A 12771-nucleotide genomic window follows, 5' to 3' on the forward strand; every position below is an offset into this window, starting at 1 on the left:
TAATCCCAAGCACCCAGGGGTCCGAGAGGGGCAATAAGGGTTGGAGCGCACAATCACTCTTAAACAGCAAACCCGCGTCCCCCGGACATAATTTGGCCCTAGGCCCCCACTGTATCTGCCCCTCCCACATACAGTAGAGATGGCAAACCCCCCAATGGAATGGTTTAATGTCTCCCCCGGAATCCCAACCCTTTCCAGCACTCCCGACCTGCGCCCATTAGTTAGCTCTACCCTGTGTCCTGGCAGACTCCCCCACAAGTCTGTCTGAGCTATCCGAATCAACCCCCCTGCCCACCCCTTAAAATTTGATTTAAAAAACCCTGTAAAAAAACCCCTAAGAAGGCTCTTCTTCGCATGTTTTAATCAATCCACATCTTAATATAGACTTCATCAATTTACTTGTTTCTTTCAGTTTCATAAAACTTAATTTAGGAAACAAATAATTTTCTAGGATCAATGCCACTGAAACCAACAGTTTAATTACACACAGGACTGTACTCTTAAACTGTCTTAAATGAACCTATCAATGATGCCGTAAACTTCAAAATTAGCCATGGGTAAATTCTGCCTGTTACGACTTGAAATGATACACTACACAACAAATGTTTTCCAATGGTTTATTTTCTAGGAAATCCCATGTCGTCACATTTTTTTTTCAGTTAAAAATTCCTGCAAAGACAAAACAAAACACAGAATGATTAACTTTCCAAGACATTAAAGACATGGGCTCACAGAAATTCTTCCCTGGAACTTGCCCCGTTTGACTTTATCTTAAAATAAAATGCTTGGCTGCAACTCTATGCTACATCTGAAAATATGCCCAGAAGCTCTGAAAAACAACAGAGGGGGAAGACTCAAAGGCAGGGGTGTCCAAACTTGGGAACTTTAAGACTTGTGGACTTCAACTCCCAGAATTCCCCAGCTGGCTGGGGAATTCTGGGAGTTGAAGTCCACAAGTCTTAAAGTTCCCAAGTTTGGACACCCCTGCTCAAAGGGAAAGGGTAATTATAGGGGCCAATGTTGAGATTGCATTCTGATTACAGAATAATAGAGCTGAAAGGGATCTTGGAAGTCTTCTAGTCCAACCCTCTGCATAAGCAGGGAACCCTATACCATTTCAGGCAAATAGTTGTACAATCTCTTCTTAAAAACTTCCAATGTTGGAGAAACCATAATTTCTGCAGGCAAGTCATTCTATTGATTAATTGTTCTTACTGTCAGGAAATTTCTCCTTAGTGCTGATAAATGGGTGTTTTATAAGAATTACTTTTTGAGATGAATGGCTATATGCCATATTTTTCGGAATATAAGACCCACCGGAGTATAAGACGCACCAAGATTTTGAAGAGGTAAATTAAAAAAAAAAGTTTTTGCACTCTGCAGACCTCTCAAGCCCTCTGCACGCCTCATTTTTTTTTAAAAACGGGGCATGCAGAGAGTTTGAGAGGCCTGCAAAGTGTTCCTGGGGGAGCAAAAACAAGCAAAAAACAGCACCGTTTTCCACTCATTTTTGCCTTCCCCAGCCCCCAAGAGCACTTCGCATGCCTCCCAAACCCTTTGCACGTCCATTTTTGTGAAGGGGGCGAGGTTTCAGTAGGCCAAAAATGCTGTATTCAGCGTATAAGACACACCCAGATATTCACCCTCTTTTTGGGGAGAAAAGGTGCGTCTTATATTCTGAAAAATATGGTAAACTTAATAAACAAGCATTTTCACCAAGGCATATATTTTGGGAATACGTATCTCCCAACGACATCCATGATGTGCTATCAAGTCAAACAGAAAAGAAAGATGCATTATCACAGCTTCCAGGCTTAAATATCAGACTTACTTGGAAACAATTCCATCATTCTTGGCCAGTCGCAGAATTGAGTCATCAGACTCCCCCTGAAAAACAGTTTTGTAGTTAGGTAAGATGAAGAAATTGAATTCATACCCTGAATTTCAAACTGCAAATTCATTGGCAACTAAAAGGACAAGTTTCTATCATTAAGAATCAAGCACTATTGCATACTTATTTGCTAAGTTTTTAAGGTTACAAAACAGCCGAGATTGAAAACCTATAATGAATTTATAATAGTCTAAAATTAGAATACAGAGTTAGTTATTTGTAGAGTGACGGTAAAGCATTCCATAAAAAACCATTGACACTGAAATGGTTTGGTCCTGAAGTGGTTTGATCTTGAAAGAAGTCCACTCTAAGGTTTGTCTGTTTCTTGAACAATTTGAAAGGCGGTCTGTTTGAAGTCACAACATTCCATGATGGAACATTTTATACCCGAATGTTATTTTGTTTTATTATGTATGTATGTATGATGTCTGTCTGTCTGTCTGTCTGTCTGTCTGTCTGTCTGTCTGTCTGTCCTTTTAGTATTTTTACAAATAGCTCAAGGCAGTGAACATATCCAACACATTTTTGTGTGTCTTTTAATGACCCCAGTGGAGTCGGAGCAACTAAAATTTAGTTACTAAATGGAGTGGAGTATTTATTGGCCAGATGTCCTTCCTGTTGCCAATGCAGAGTTTGCAGCTGATATTTACTCATTGTGCCCAGAGAGAGAAATATCTGCCACTACCTAGGATCGAACTCACAGCCTCCTGATTGTGAGGAAAGAGCTCCACCTCTAGGCCACTGCACCACTCAGTGAACATAGCCAACACATATCCCTCCTATTTTCCCCACAACAACCCAAACAAAGTTGGTTAGTGTGAGGGGGTCTGGCTCAAAGTTAGCCAGTTGGCTTTCATGGTTAGAGCGAGACTTAAACTCGCGGTCTCCCACTTTCTAACCTGATGCATAAGAGCTTTGCTGGCGCAGTGGTTAGAGTGCAGTACTGCAGGCTACTTCTGCTGACTGCCAGCTGACTGCAATTTGGCAATTCAAATCTCAACAGGCTCAAGGTTGACTCAGCCTTCCATCCTTCCGAGGTGGGTAAAATGAGGACCCAGATTGTTAAGGCAATATGCTGACTCTGTAAACCACTGAGAGGGCTGTAAAGTGGTATATAAGTCTAAGTGCTATTGCTATTAACCACTAGACCAAACTAGCTCTAATATATTATGCAGTATATTAATGTATGGTATTCAAAATTTCTTGCCTGCATTCTTTCTGTAATACAAGCAAAATGCTGACAATTAATTTGTGTAATATACACACTGCTCTTACTAATTTCCATATTCAGAAGACAACCATCCCTGGACCTAAAATCTTCACTTTAATTGAACTGCTACAAGGAAAATTGGAATGGATGCAAAGATGTATAAATACAATGAATGAAACTACCCATCCTATATTTATAAACTATTCAGAAATAGGCAAACTCTGAGTCATTGAAAAACAATTAGACCTACCATCCGACGGATTGCTCCACAAATGGCATATGTTTTGAACTGGCCAGTCACTCTGCCTGTGCTTTTGTCAACCTGCCATTGGAATTAAGAGGATTCAATTAACTGTTACACAATCATAATTGCAAGCTGAAAGATTGGAGGTATGAGGCACATAATATATTTATTCATTTTATGTTTTATATATCCAACAAGTTTGACAACCAAGCAAACTCCAATCCCCACCCTGAACAAATGGATTTAAAGGAAAAGATGCATTTACTGAGCTAGAGTGGAAAAAAATCCCACTTATTAAAGAATATTTTTCATTACCGCTATTCCACAGCAAATCGAAATGAAAGTGAAAAAAAGGAAGAGTTTGAAGTAATTTAAAACTTTTATATGAAACCTGAAACAAAATGATGATCTCATCCTCCTTTATACAATATTTTGTTCTAACAATATTCATTCTCTTTCTCTCATTGCTAGCTTTCGGTTGTATTCTGAAAGCTTTTGATTAACAGTTGTAACGTAACAATCAAGCTCTGGTTTTGTTGGCCTGCATTAGAAAATACAGCTTAAATGCCTAATGCCCATACATCTGGAGCTATCACCCCAAAATAAATACAAATATGTTTGATTATGCAACTGCAACTAGCTGTTTATTTTATTTGAAAAACTGGTAAGATTTCAACTTAGAGTTACAGATATTTTACTTACTTCTGCAAGATTTATTTGGATGGAAGCATGGTCTTTAGCACCAATTATCCGATTGCTAGCAGAGCTGAAGGGAAAGAAATACATAAACAGAAGAACTTAAAATCAGACACTGATCTAGAAAAAAAGTTATCCTTCTAGATAACTCTCAGCATACAGCATCAATTCCATTTCTTGACATGCCAATTTACCACTCTTTTAGCAGAAGTTCCTACACAATAAACACACACACACACACACACCCCAGAATCCCTCTTATTAAGATGTTATAGGAGGGCAGCTGTACTAATCTACTGTAAGAAAAACCAAAAACCTCTTTTCTAACAAATTTTATTAAGCACATTTTCATAAGCTGCAGTTTATGTTTTATACCAGTGGTTCTCAACCTGTGGGTCGGGACCCCTTTGGAGGCCGAACGACCCTTTCACAGGGGTCGCCTAAGACCATTGGAAAACACATTTTTTCGATGGTCTTAGGAACTGAGACACCAATTTTATGGTTGGGGGTCACCACAACATGAGGAACTGTATTAAAGGGTTGCGACATTGGGAAGGTTGAGAACCACTGTTTTATACCTTTTAAAGAAATATATCAGTCAGAAATTTCAGATGCCAGATTCCTCCTTATAATATTTTTAGTTGTAAATCATGCATATCTACTTGAATAACACAAATCACCGTGTGTGCACATGTAAGGCATCAGAATAAAACACCATGCCCAATTAAGACACATTTAAGATTACATTATAATTTGAGTTAAAATCATGAATCAGAAAGCTACTGCACTTTCTGAAAGGTTTTTCCTGAGAAGGAAAGTTTTTCATCTATAGCAGAGCATTCATTTGGGTATAAAGCTAAACCCAGATTCCAATGTATTTTCAGTTAGCAATTCTCTCTTCTCGAGTGCCTGCATAATATTGAAAGCTTTTACTTCCACTTAAAAATCATTCCAATTTTATTTTATAATCTAAAATTGGACAAATTGTAAATCTTAAGCTGTAACTGATATAAATAAGGTATTTTCAAACAATCATTTATTAAGTATGTTTTTCTCTCATCTTAACTAAACTTAACTAACTAGTGGTTAAGGCATCAGGCTAGAAACTAGGAGATTGTGAGTTCTAGTCTCGTTTTAGGCATGAAAGCCAACTAGGTGAGCCAATGCCCAGGAGACAGTAAGTTCTAGGCCTTCCTTAGGAAGTAAAGCCAGCTGGCTGATCTTAGGCCACTCAGTCCAATCCACCTCACAGGGTTATTGTGGGAAAAATTAAAGGAAGGAAGGACTATAACCTATGTTTGCCATCTGGGATTATTTCAAAGAATGAGGGCAGGCTAAAAACATCTAAATAAATAAAAAGTATTTAAAAGGTTCCCCCTCGCAGATATGTGCTAGTCGTTCCCGACTCTAGGGTGTTGTTCTGTTTCAAAACAAAAGAGCTAGCGCTGTCCAAAGACATCTCCGTGGTCATGTGGCCGGCATGACTCAATACCGAAGGTGCACAGAATGCTGTTACCTTCCCACCAAAGTGGTCCCTATTTTTCTACTTGCATTTTTACGAGCTTTCGAACTGCTAGGTTGGCAGAAGCTGGGACAAGTCACGGGAGCTCACTCTGTTACACGGCGCTAGGAATTCGAACTGTTGACCTTTGTGATCGACAAGCTCAATGTCTTATCCACTGAGCCACTTATCCACTTATCCATCGTCCCTAAAAAGTACTTAGTGGCTATGGTGGAAGACAAAGATTAGTTAAGGTTCCTTCGCACCACACTGAAACAGAGAAGCCTGATGGTGTCGTTCAGTGGTTCCCAACCTTTTTTTGGCCATGCCCCACCAAAGTATCTCTAAAATCCTGATGCCCCCCCCCCCCTCCACCTGTGACACATAATTCTTACTTTATTAAAAAATGAACTCTACTCACCCGGAGGAAGCCTCAAAGGCCATTAACTTGGTTTAAACAAAGTTTAAATTGCCTCCATTAAAAATCAAATTGCCCCCCAAGTTTCTTTCATTCATGGAATAACATGACCAAATTGTCCCAAGCTTGTTTTGTTGGGCCATCTGAACATGCTGCAATGACTTCTGGCAAAAATCATAGAGGGGGAGGAAAAAAGAACAAAGCCAACTGTGATTGGTTCAAGTTAAGGAGGTTTTCCCAGGTACCAAGAGGATGTTGAGCTAAGCTTGCAAGTAAATTGCCTAACACGTATAGCAGTGAGAAGTCTTTGGATGCTGTCTGAGTTTGGTTGCTTTCTTACAGATGTTTCATTACTCAAAATTGGTAATACAATCAGTGCCACTAGCTAGCACTGATGATGTTATGTAGTTTGGATAAGGAAACATCTGCAAGAAAACAACCATGCTCAGAGAGCATCGAAGACTCCTCATTTTAACCCTAAATTACAAATATTCTCATTTAGCAGTACTTACAGCATTTAGAAACAACTACCAAGAAAAGTGATGAATTCCTTTCATCAGATGTGTAGAGATGGAAGCTAGAAATCAGGGCTTGAACTGCCCCTTCCAATCCTTATAAATCCATGGCTAAGATTATTTTACTTGATTACCAGACTATATTTACTGTGTTGAGCTTTAGAGAGCCATAAAAGTTTTAAAAAGAAAGCTCCCAATGAGCAATTCATACAAGTTACGTGTCCATAATCTGGCACATGTTTGGCTGTTTACTGTTCCATGAGTCTGCAGTCTTTATAATTTTTCTGTACTACTGTTTTTGGAATTGTTAATTTTGTTATTCCATTTTACTATTTTAATCAAGCTAGATAGAACAGAACAGAATAGAACAGAATAGAATTCTTTATTGGCCAAGTGTGATTGGACACACAAGGAATTTGTCTTTGGTGCGTATGTTTTCAAAGTACATAAAAAGACAAGATACATTCGTCAACTATCATAAGTGAGAGGAGATGGGTGATAGGTGATAGATGAAGGGAGTGTTAAGACACTTAGTATTGCTGATTTGGAGTAATGTGTAAGATCAAATAAGTAATAATACAGCCATATCAGTTTCCAAACTATTCAAGGAAGACACAAAATTTCTGATGATCAGATATACTCACCATTTACGAGGCACGTAGAGATCTACAAATTCCCCAGCGTCGTTCTGCATTATGCTTCTTTTACTTGCCTCAAATCAGGTGCAACAGATTTCTAAAAAGATTATTGCTCAGATCAGTTGGTAAGCGAATCACTGCAGTTGTTAAGTAAATCATGCAGTCATGAAGCAAATCTGTCTTTCCCCATTGACTCTTGCTTGTCAGAAAAGGTGATCATAAGACCCTGAGGCAATGCAACTATCATAAATATATCCCAGATGCTAAGCACCTGAATTTTGGTAACGTGATCATGGGGATGCTGCAAAAGTTGAGTGTGAAAACAGTCATAAGTCATTTTTTTCAGGGCTGTAACTTTGAAAACAATTGGTTGTAAGTCAAGGATTACCTGTAGCTGCCCATTTGCACATAACTTTACAGGATAGAAGCTGGAATTGCCAATATTGGCTTATACATCTTTTGGGAACAAGATCATATCCAACTGGCCACTAGTACCCCACTAAGATAATTGTGTATTTAATAACATTTGTATTTGAATGGCAGGATACAAGCTCTCTCCCATCCTTACTAAAGGAAGTTCCTTCTCTTTTCACAGATGCAAGCAGGAATACACTCAGGCATTTCCTCATTCTTCTTGGCCACTACAACTACCAGCCACTCTGAAGACTATAGAAACTATAGATGCAAATATGTGGAAAGCAACAGGCCGTAGAATGGCTGCATTCATTTGCTCTGATAAATCTGCATCTAGGATAGGGGTATTAAACTCATGGCCCGCAGGATGGATGCATCGCGCGCTGGCCACTTCCACACCCAGTTTAACAAAGGGGGGGAAAGTCAGGATATGTCACATGACGATGAGCGTTTGACACCTCTGATCTAGGAGATAAAACTCATAAACTGAGTATAAAAATCTGCAAAGACTGCTCTTCTTAAATCAAAGTTTTCTCAAAAGCTCCAGTTCTATGACATGCATGGATAAGAAGGTGACTAAACTTTCCCACCGTTCAACCCCATTTTCTAGGTTCTTATGAGCGCTAAGTGAAGCAGAAGGAATGGGCTTGCCTTTGGGAAAAAAAGGGCAAAGAAGATTAAAGTCTTGGAGACTAAAACATATGAAGCACGGTTGCAGGGTTTGAGTTTGGTTAGTCTAGAGAAAAGAAGGACGAGGAGGGTGACATAATAGCGGTGTACCAATATTTGAGAAGCTGTTGCAAAGAGGAGGGGGTCCATTTATTTTCCAAAGGGCAAGACAAGAAACAATGGATGGAAACTAATCAAGGAGAGAAGCAACTTTGAATTAAGGAGAATTCATCACTGGAGGGTTTTAAGAAGAGATCAGACAGCCACCTGTCTGAAATGGTATAGGGTCTTCTGCCTGAGCAGGGGGGGTTGGACTAGAAGACCTCCAAGGTCCCTTTCAGCTCTATTCTGATCACAGACGTTGGTCCACTAAACATAGTCACCATTAAAAAAACAAACCAATGTGCATTTGCCTTGAACTAGAAGGATGGAGATATCTAACATTATCGATCAGAGATACCTGGCTGACTGATCCTGCAAAGTGGGGCTCAATGATCCGAAAAGCGGAGCCTACACCTTTGGGAATACGCTAAAAAGAAGGTCGAGCAGGTACCTGGCTGGATCTGACAGGCAAGGGCAGGATTTGTTCTCTCTGGCCTTAAATGCAAGCCAAAAAGGACGGATCCGAGATACAGGAATCAACGTGAAGCCAAGCATGCAAAACTTAGCTGGCTTTCTAAAGGGGAACCCAGGCGGGTGGTGGGTTCCCCTTCGCCTGAAACGTGGCCAGGCAGCCATCAGATGGGAAAAACCAGGATAGAAATGTTAACAAACGAAGCTGTCTGGGATACTTTCATTTGGAAGCCTTGCACTAGTAACAGGGGGTTGGGCTCGATGACCTCAAGGGGCCCACTCTAGGCTCTACCCTCCTAATGGGGATTTCTGCATAGGCAGCATTGGGAAAATGCTGGGGTCGCGGGCCTCTTTCCCCGCCTCGCTCCCCGCCCCGTGGAAACATAGGAAGATTCCCCCTTTCAGCCGTGGCCCGACCGGCCCCGGGGAAAGGCGGCGAGAAAGAAGCGGCCCCGCGAACCGGGATAGGCCTCGCCTCACCTCCTCACACGCCGCGAGCTCAAGCCGGAAAAGGAAGAGGGCGTCACTCCGAAGCGACTCGAAGGCTCGCTGCCGAAGGGAGGGTGGGGGAAGGCCACGGAGCGGCGCGCGGGAGATGACGACATCCGAACGCGAGAGCGTAAGCGGCGGGAAGGCGTCCCAGAAAGCAGAAAGGGGGGGGAGGCGCTACTTTGAGGGCGGGGCGAAGAGGGCGTAAGTCACGCCCATGCCTTTCTCTTGTTGCAAGGGCGGGAAAGGCCCAAGCTGAGCGCGCGCTTCTAGGAGCGATGCGCGATCTGAGGAGAATTCCGAATCGTCCAGCGGGAGAAAGAAGGGCGCAAAGGAACCTGCGATGTGTCCTATCTATTGCCTCATGCTGGCTGGGGAATTCTGGGATTTGAAGTCCATCCATTCTTAAAAGTTGCCAAGTTTGAAAAAAAAACACTGATCTAAATAGGCCTTGGATCAGATGAGCATAGCTAGTTTAGTGAAGAGAAGGACCAGAGGACACATAGCACTATTCCAATATTTGAAGGGCTGCCACAGAGAGGAGGGGGGTCAAGCTATTTTCCAAAGCACCTGAAGGCCAGAGAGGAATAATGGATGGAAACTGATCCAGGAGAGAGATTTAACCTAGAAATAAGGAAAAAAATTCTGACGGTGAGAGCACTCAATCAACGGAACTGAAGTTGCCTTTAGAAGTTGTGGGAGCTTCATCACTGGAGGCTTTCAAGAACAAACTGGACCGTCATCTGCCAGAAGTGGTGTAGGGTCTACTTGGGCGGTGGAGGGGGGGTTGGGCTAGATGACATACAAGGTCCCTTCCAACTCTGTACCTGGATTCAGCTCCCATAATCCCTAGCCCATGACTGGGCATGATGGGAGTCTCAGCCCCTCAATTAGAGGGCAGCCTGGAAAACAGAAAACTATCCCGGGATTCGTGGCTTCTGCCAGTTCATCAGGGAAGCCCACCACACTGGAGTAGTGCAGCCAGTATTGGTCATCATGATACAAAAAAGATACTGAGACCCTGGAAAGATGGTTAGAGGGCTGGAGGCTGAAATATATGAATACAAAATGGGTGTGTCTACTCTAAGGAAGAGATAGACTAGGGTTGACATAGCTGTCTTCCAGTACTTGAGGAACTCTCATAGAGAAGATGGGAACCATTTATTCTCCAAAGCACCCCAGGACAGGAGAAGTAGTAACAACGGATGGAAACTTATCAAGGAGAGATTCAACCTAGAATTACGGAGAAATTTCCTGTCAGCAAGAGCAATCAGTGGAACTGCTTCCCTTCAGATTCAGAAGTTGTGGGTGCTCTGTCAATAGAGGGTTTTAAGAGATTGGACAGCCATTTGTCTAGATTCGTATAGGTCTTCTGTTTGAGCAGGGGGTTGGACTACAAGACCACCAAGGTCCCTTTCAACTGTTATTTTTGTATTTGTGGCTTCTGCCAACTCATGAGGGAAAATACTGTTTGGGTATGAGGTAGCATTGCAACAAGATTTCTCTTCATTATGGGCAGCCCCATCTTCGTACCAAATTGGCTTCCTGGGAAGACGCTTGGTATTGCTCCTTTGAAAAGCAGTAGTGTCAGTAGGAACTGCCAGGCCAACCATCTCTTCTAGTGTTGTACGATGGATGGAACTACTTAGGGCTAGATGGGCCTGGCATCGACCACCGCATCACAAAATGAAAAGGGAACGCAACCTGTCAATTCAGGTCTTACTGATAGGAAGTGAAGCGCAACAGCCAACACCAAGAAGCCATTTTGTATCTGTCCCACTCTCCTCTTGACCTACCTGAAAATGACAGCTGCTTGAACTGGCCCTTCTTGCCATTTGCAAGGGTGAGCAAATGTCAAAATATATCTAATGACATCACACAAAGGCTACTGTGTGTCATTTTGACATCACTGTGGTTTGCTGAAGCGGTTGCTGTTTGCTTCCTGGGCATGTTTTGCTCTGAGGATTAGACAAGCCAAATTAGGTTAGGTACACAGCTGATCCGATACAGGAGATGGGAGATTCCATTCTATATCCTATAATGGGCATCTCTGCATTTGTGGAGCAGCAGAGGTAGAAGATCTGGCTCACATCTTATTTGATTGTTGCCTGTATAAGAAGGTGAGAGACAGGTATCTTGGTCTATATACTAAACGAATGATACATTGGGATCCCCATATCAGATCAACTTACCGTATGTGCGGCCAGAATCTGAAAATAACATTTCACACAGCACAGTACTTGAGTAAAATGGTTCAGTTCAGATCGGCATATGGGTTTGATTGAGGTAAATTGTAGAAAATTATAGAAATATAATTTTAGCATATTTTATTTATCTACCACTATATATTAAACTATTGTATTTTATTCCAATTTTATTTTAAATCGTATTTTATTCCAGTTCCATTTTAAACACTTTTTTATCAGATTTTGGTAATAATTTGTGTCTGGAACTCTACATTCTCTCCTTGGAAACGCACAATTCACCCCTATCTGAACCTTCAGCCCTATCAATATAAAAGCCAGCGAAATTAGTTTTGGACTCAGGTAATCCTGAGAGATTGTTTTTGAAATTTGATACTATACCTACGTAAGTTATGCATACAAGACTCAGTATACTTTACCCTATTGAATTATTGCCGACACCTGGGTTTGATACCCGAGTGCCATATGACCGGGTGAGCTCCCAATACTGCCAGCTCCTGCCACCTAGCAGTTAGAAAGCATGCAAACACGAGTAGATTAATAGGTACCAGTTTGGTGGAAAAGTAAGTATTTTGTGCATTTTTGGCATATAGCCATGCTGGCCACATGACCACAGAGATGCCTTCGGACAACGCTGACTCTGGCCAGAAAACAGAGATGAGCCCCCACTGTAGAGTCAGGCACAACTGGACAGGGAAACTTTATCTTTACTTAAATCCTTCCATTTTACAATTTGACATATGGTAGTACATCTTATGAAACAAACCCGAGTAGTTCATAGCACTATGCTCGTTATCCTATCCCCTTTTGATGATAAACACACTTTTCATCCTCATCCCCCTTAGAATGATTTGAACAAGTATCAACCCATTCCAGCTTACTGCAATCTTCATTAGCCTATCATCCCTGTGAACAGGAAATTATAGGTATTTAATGATTTAAGAGCCATGGTGGCGCAGTGATTAGAATGCAGTACTACAGGCTACTTCTGCTGATTGCCGGCGGCCAGGAGTTCAATTCTGACCAGCTCAAGGTTGACTCAGCCTTCCATCCTTCCGAGGTGGGTAAAAAGAGGACCCAGATTGTTGGGGGCAATATGCTGACACTTTAAACTTCTTAGAGAGGGCTATAAAGCTCTGTGAAGTGGTATAGAAGTCTGCTATTGCTATTGAACATGTATCAGTTAAAACCAGGTAAGTGTGGTGAAATGTATCTAGAATGCATGTATTCAAGTTGTACGATAATCACCTTTAGTCCAATGGTAGCTATTTTGAGGCCTCTTCTATTTTGTCTAATTATAGCATCTAAT

At 41.5% G+C, this 12771-nt stretch overlaps 1 protein-coding gene across 3 annotated transcripts in view; it reads right to left on the reverse strand.

The window, feature by feature from the left end:
* Positions 1 to 603: 603 nt before the first annotated feature.
* Positions 604 to 12771, reverse strand: part of RPS21 (ribosomal protein S21) — a gene marked incomplete at its 3' end in the record, with an annotated part of 293510 nt that continues 281342 nt past the window's right edge. Inside the window, exons 1-6 of one of the 3 annotated variants that reach the window (XM_081949835.1) lie at positions 9250 to 9305; positions 7120 to 7210; positions 4048 to 4111; positions 3352 to 3423; positions 1832 to 1887; positions 604 to 669 (exon numbers count right to left, since the gene is read on the reverse strand). In XM_081949835.1, coding sequence (XP_081805961.1) covers positions 660 to 669; positions 1832 to 1887; positions 3352 to 3423; positions 4048 to 4111; positions 7120 to 7169 — 252 coding nt within the window. In that variant the 5' untranslated portion in view covers positions 7170 to 7210; positions 9250 to 9305. Of the gene's footprint in view, positions 670 to 1827; positions 1888 to 3351; positions 3424 to 4047; positions 4112 to 7119; positions 7211 to 9249; positions 9308 to 12771 lie in introns of those variants that run through there. The other 2 variants (XM_081949836.1, XM_081949837.1) reach the window with 2 other exon arrangements.

Source organism: Natrix helvetica (genome assembly GCF_964273705.1).
Source record: "Natrix helvetica genome assembly, chromosome: 3".
NCBI lineage: Eukaryota > Metazoa > Chordata > Lepidosauria > Squamata > Natricidae > Natrix > Natrix helvetica.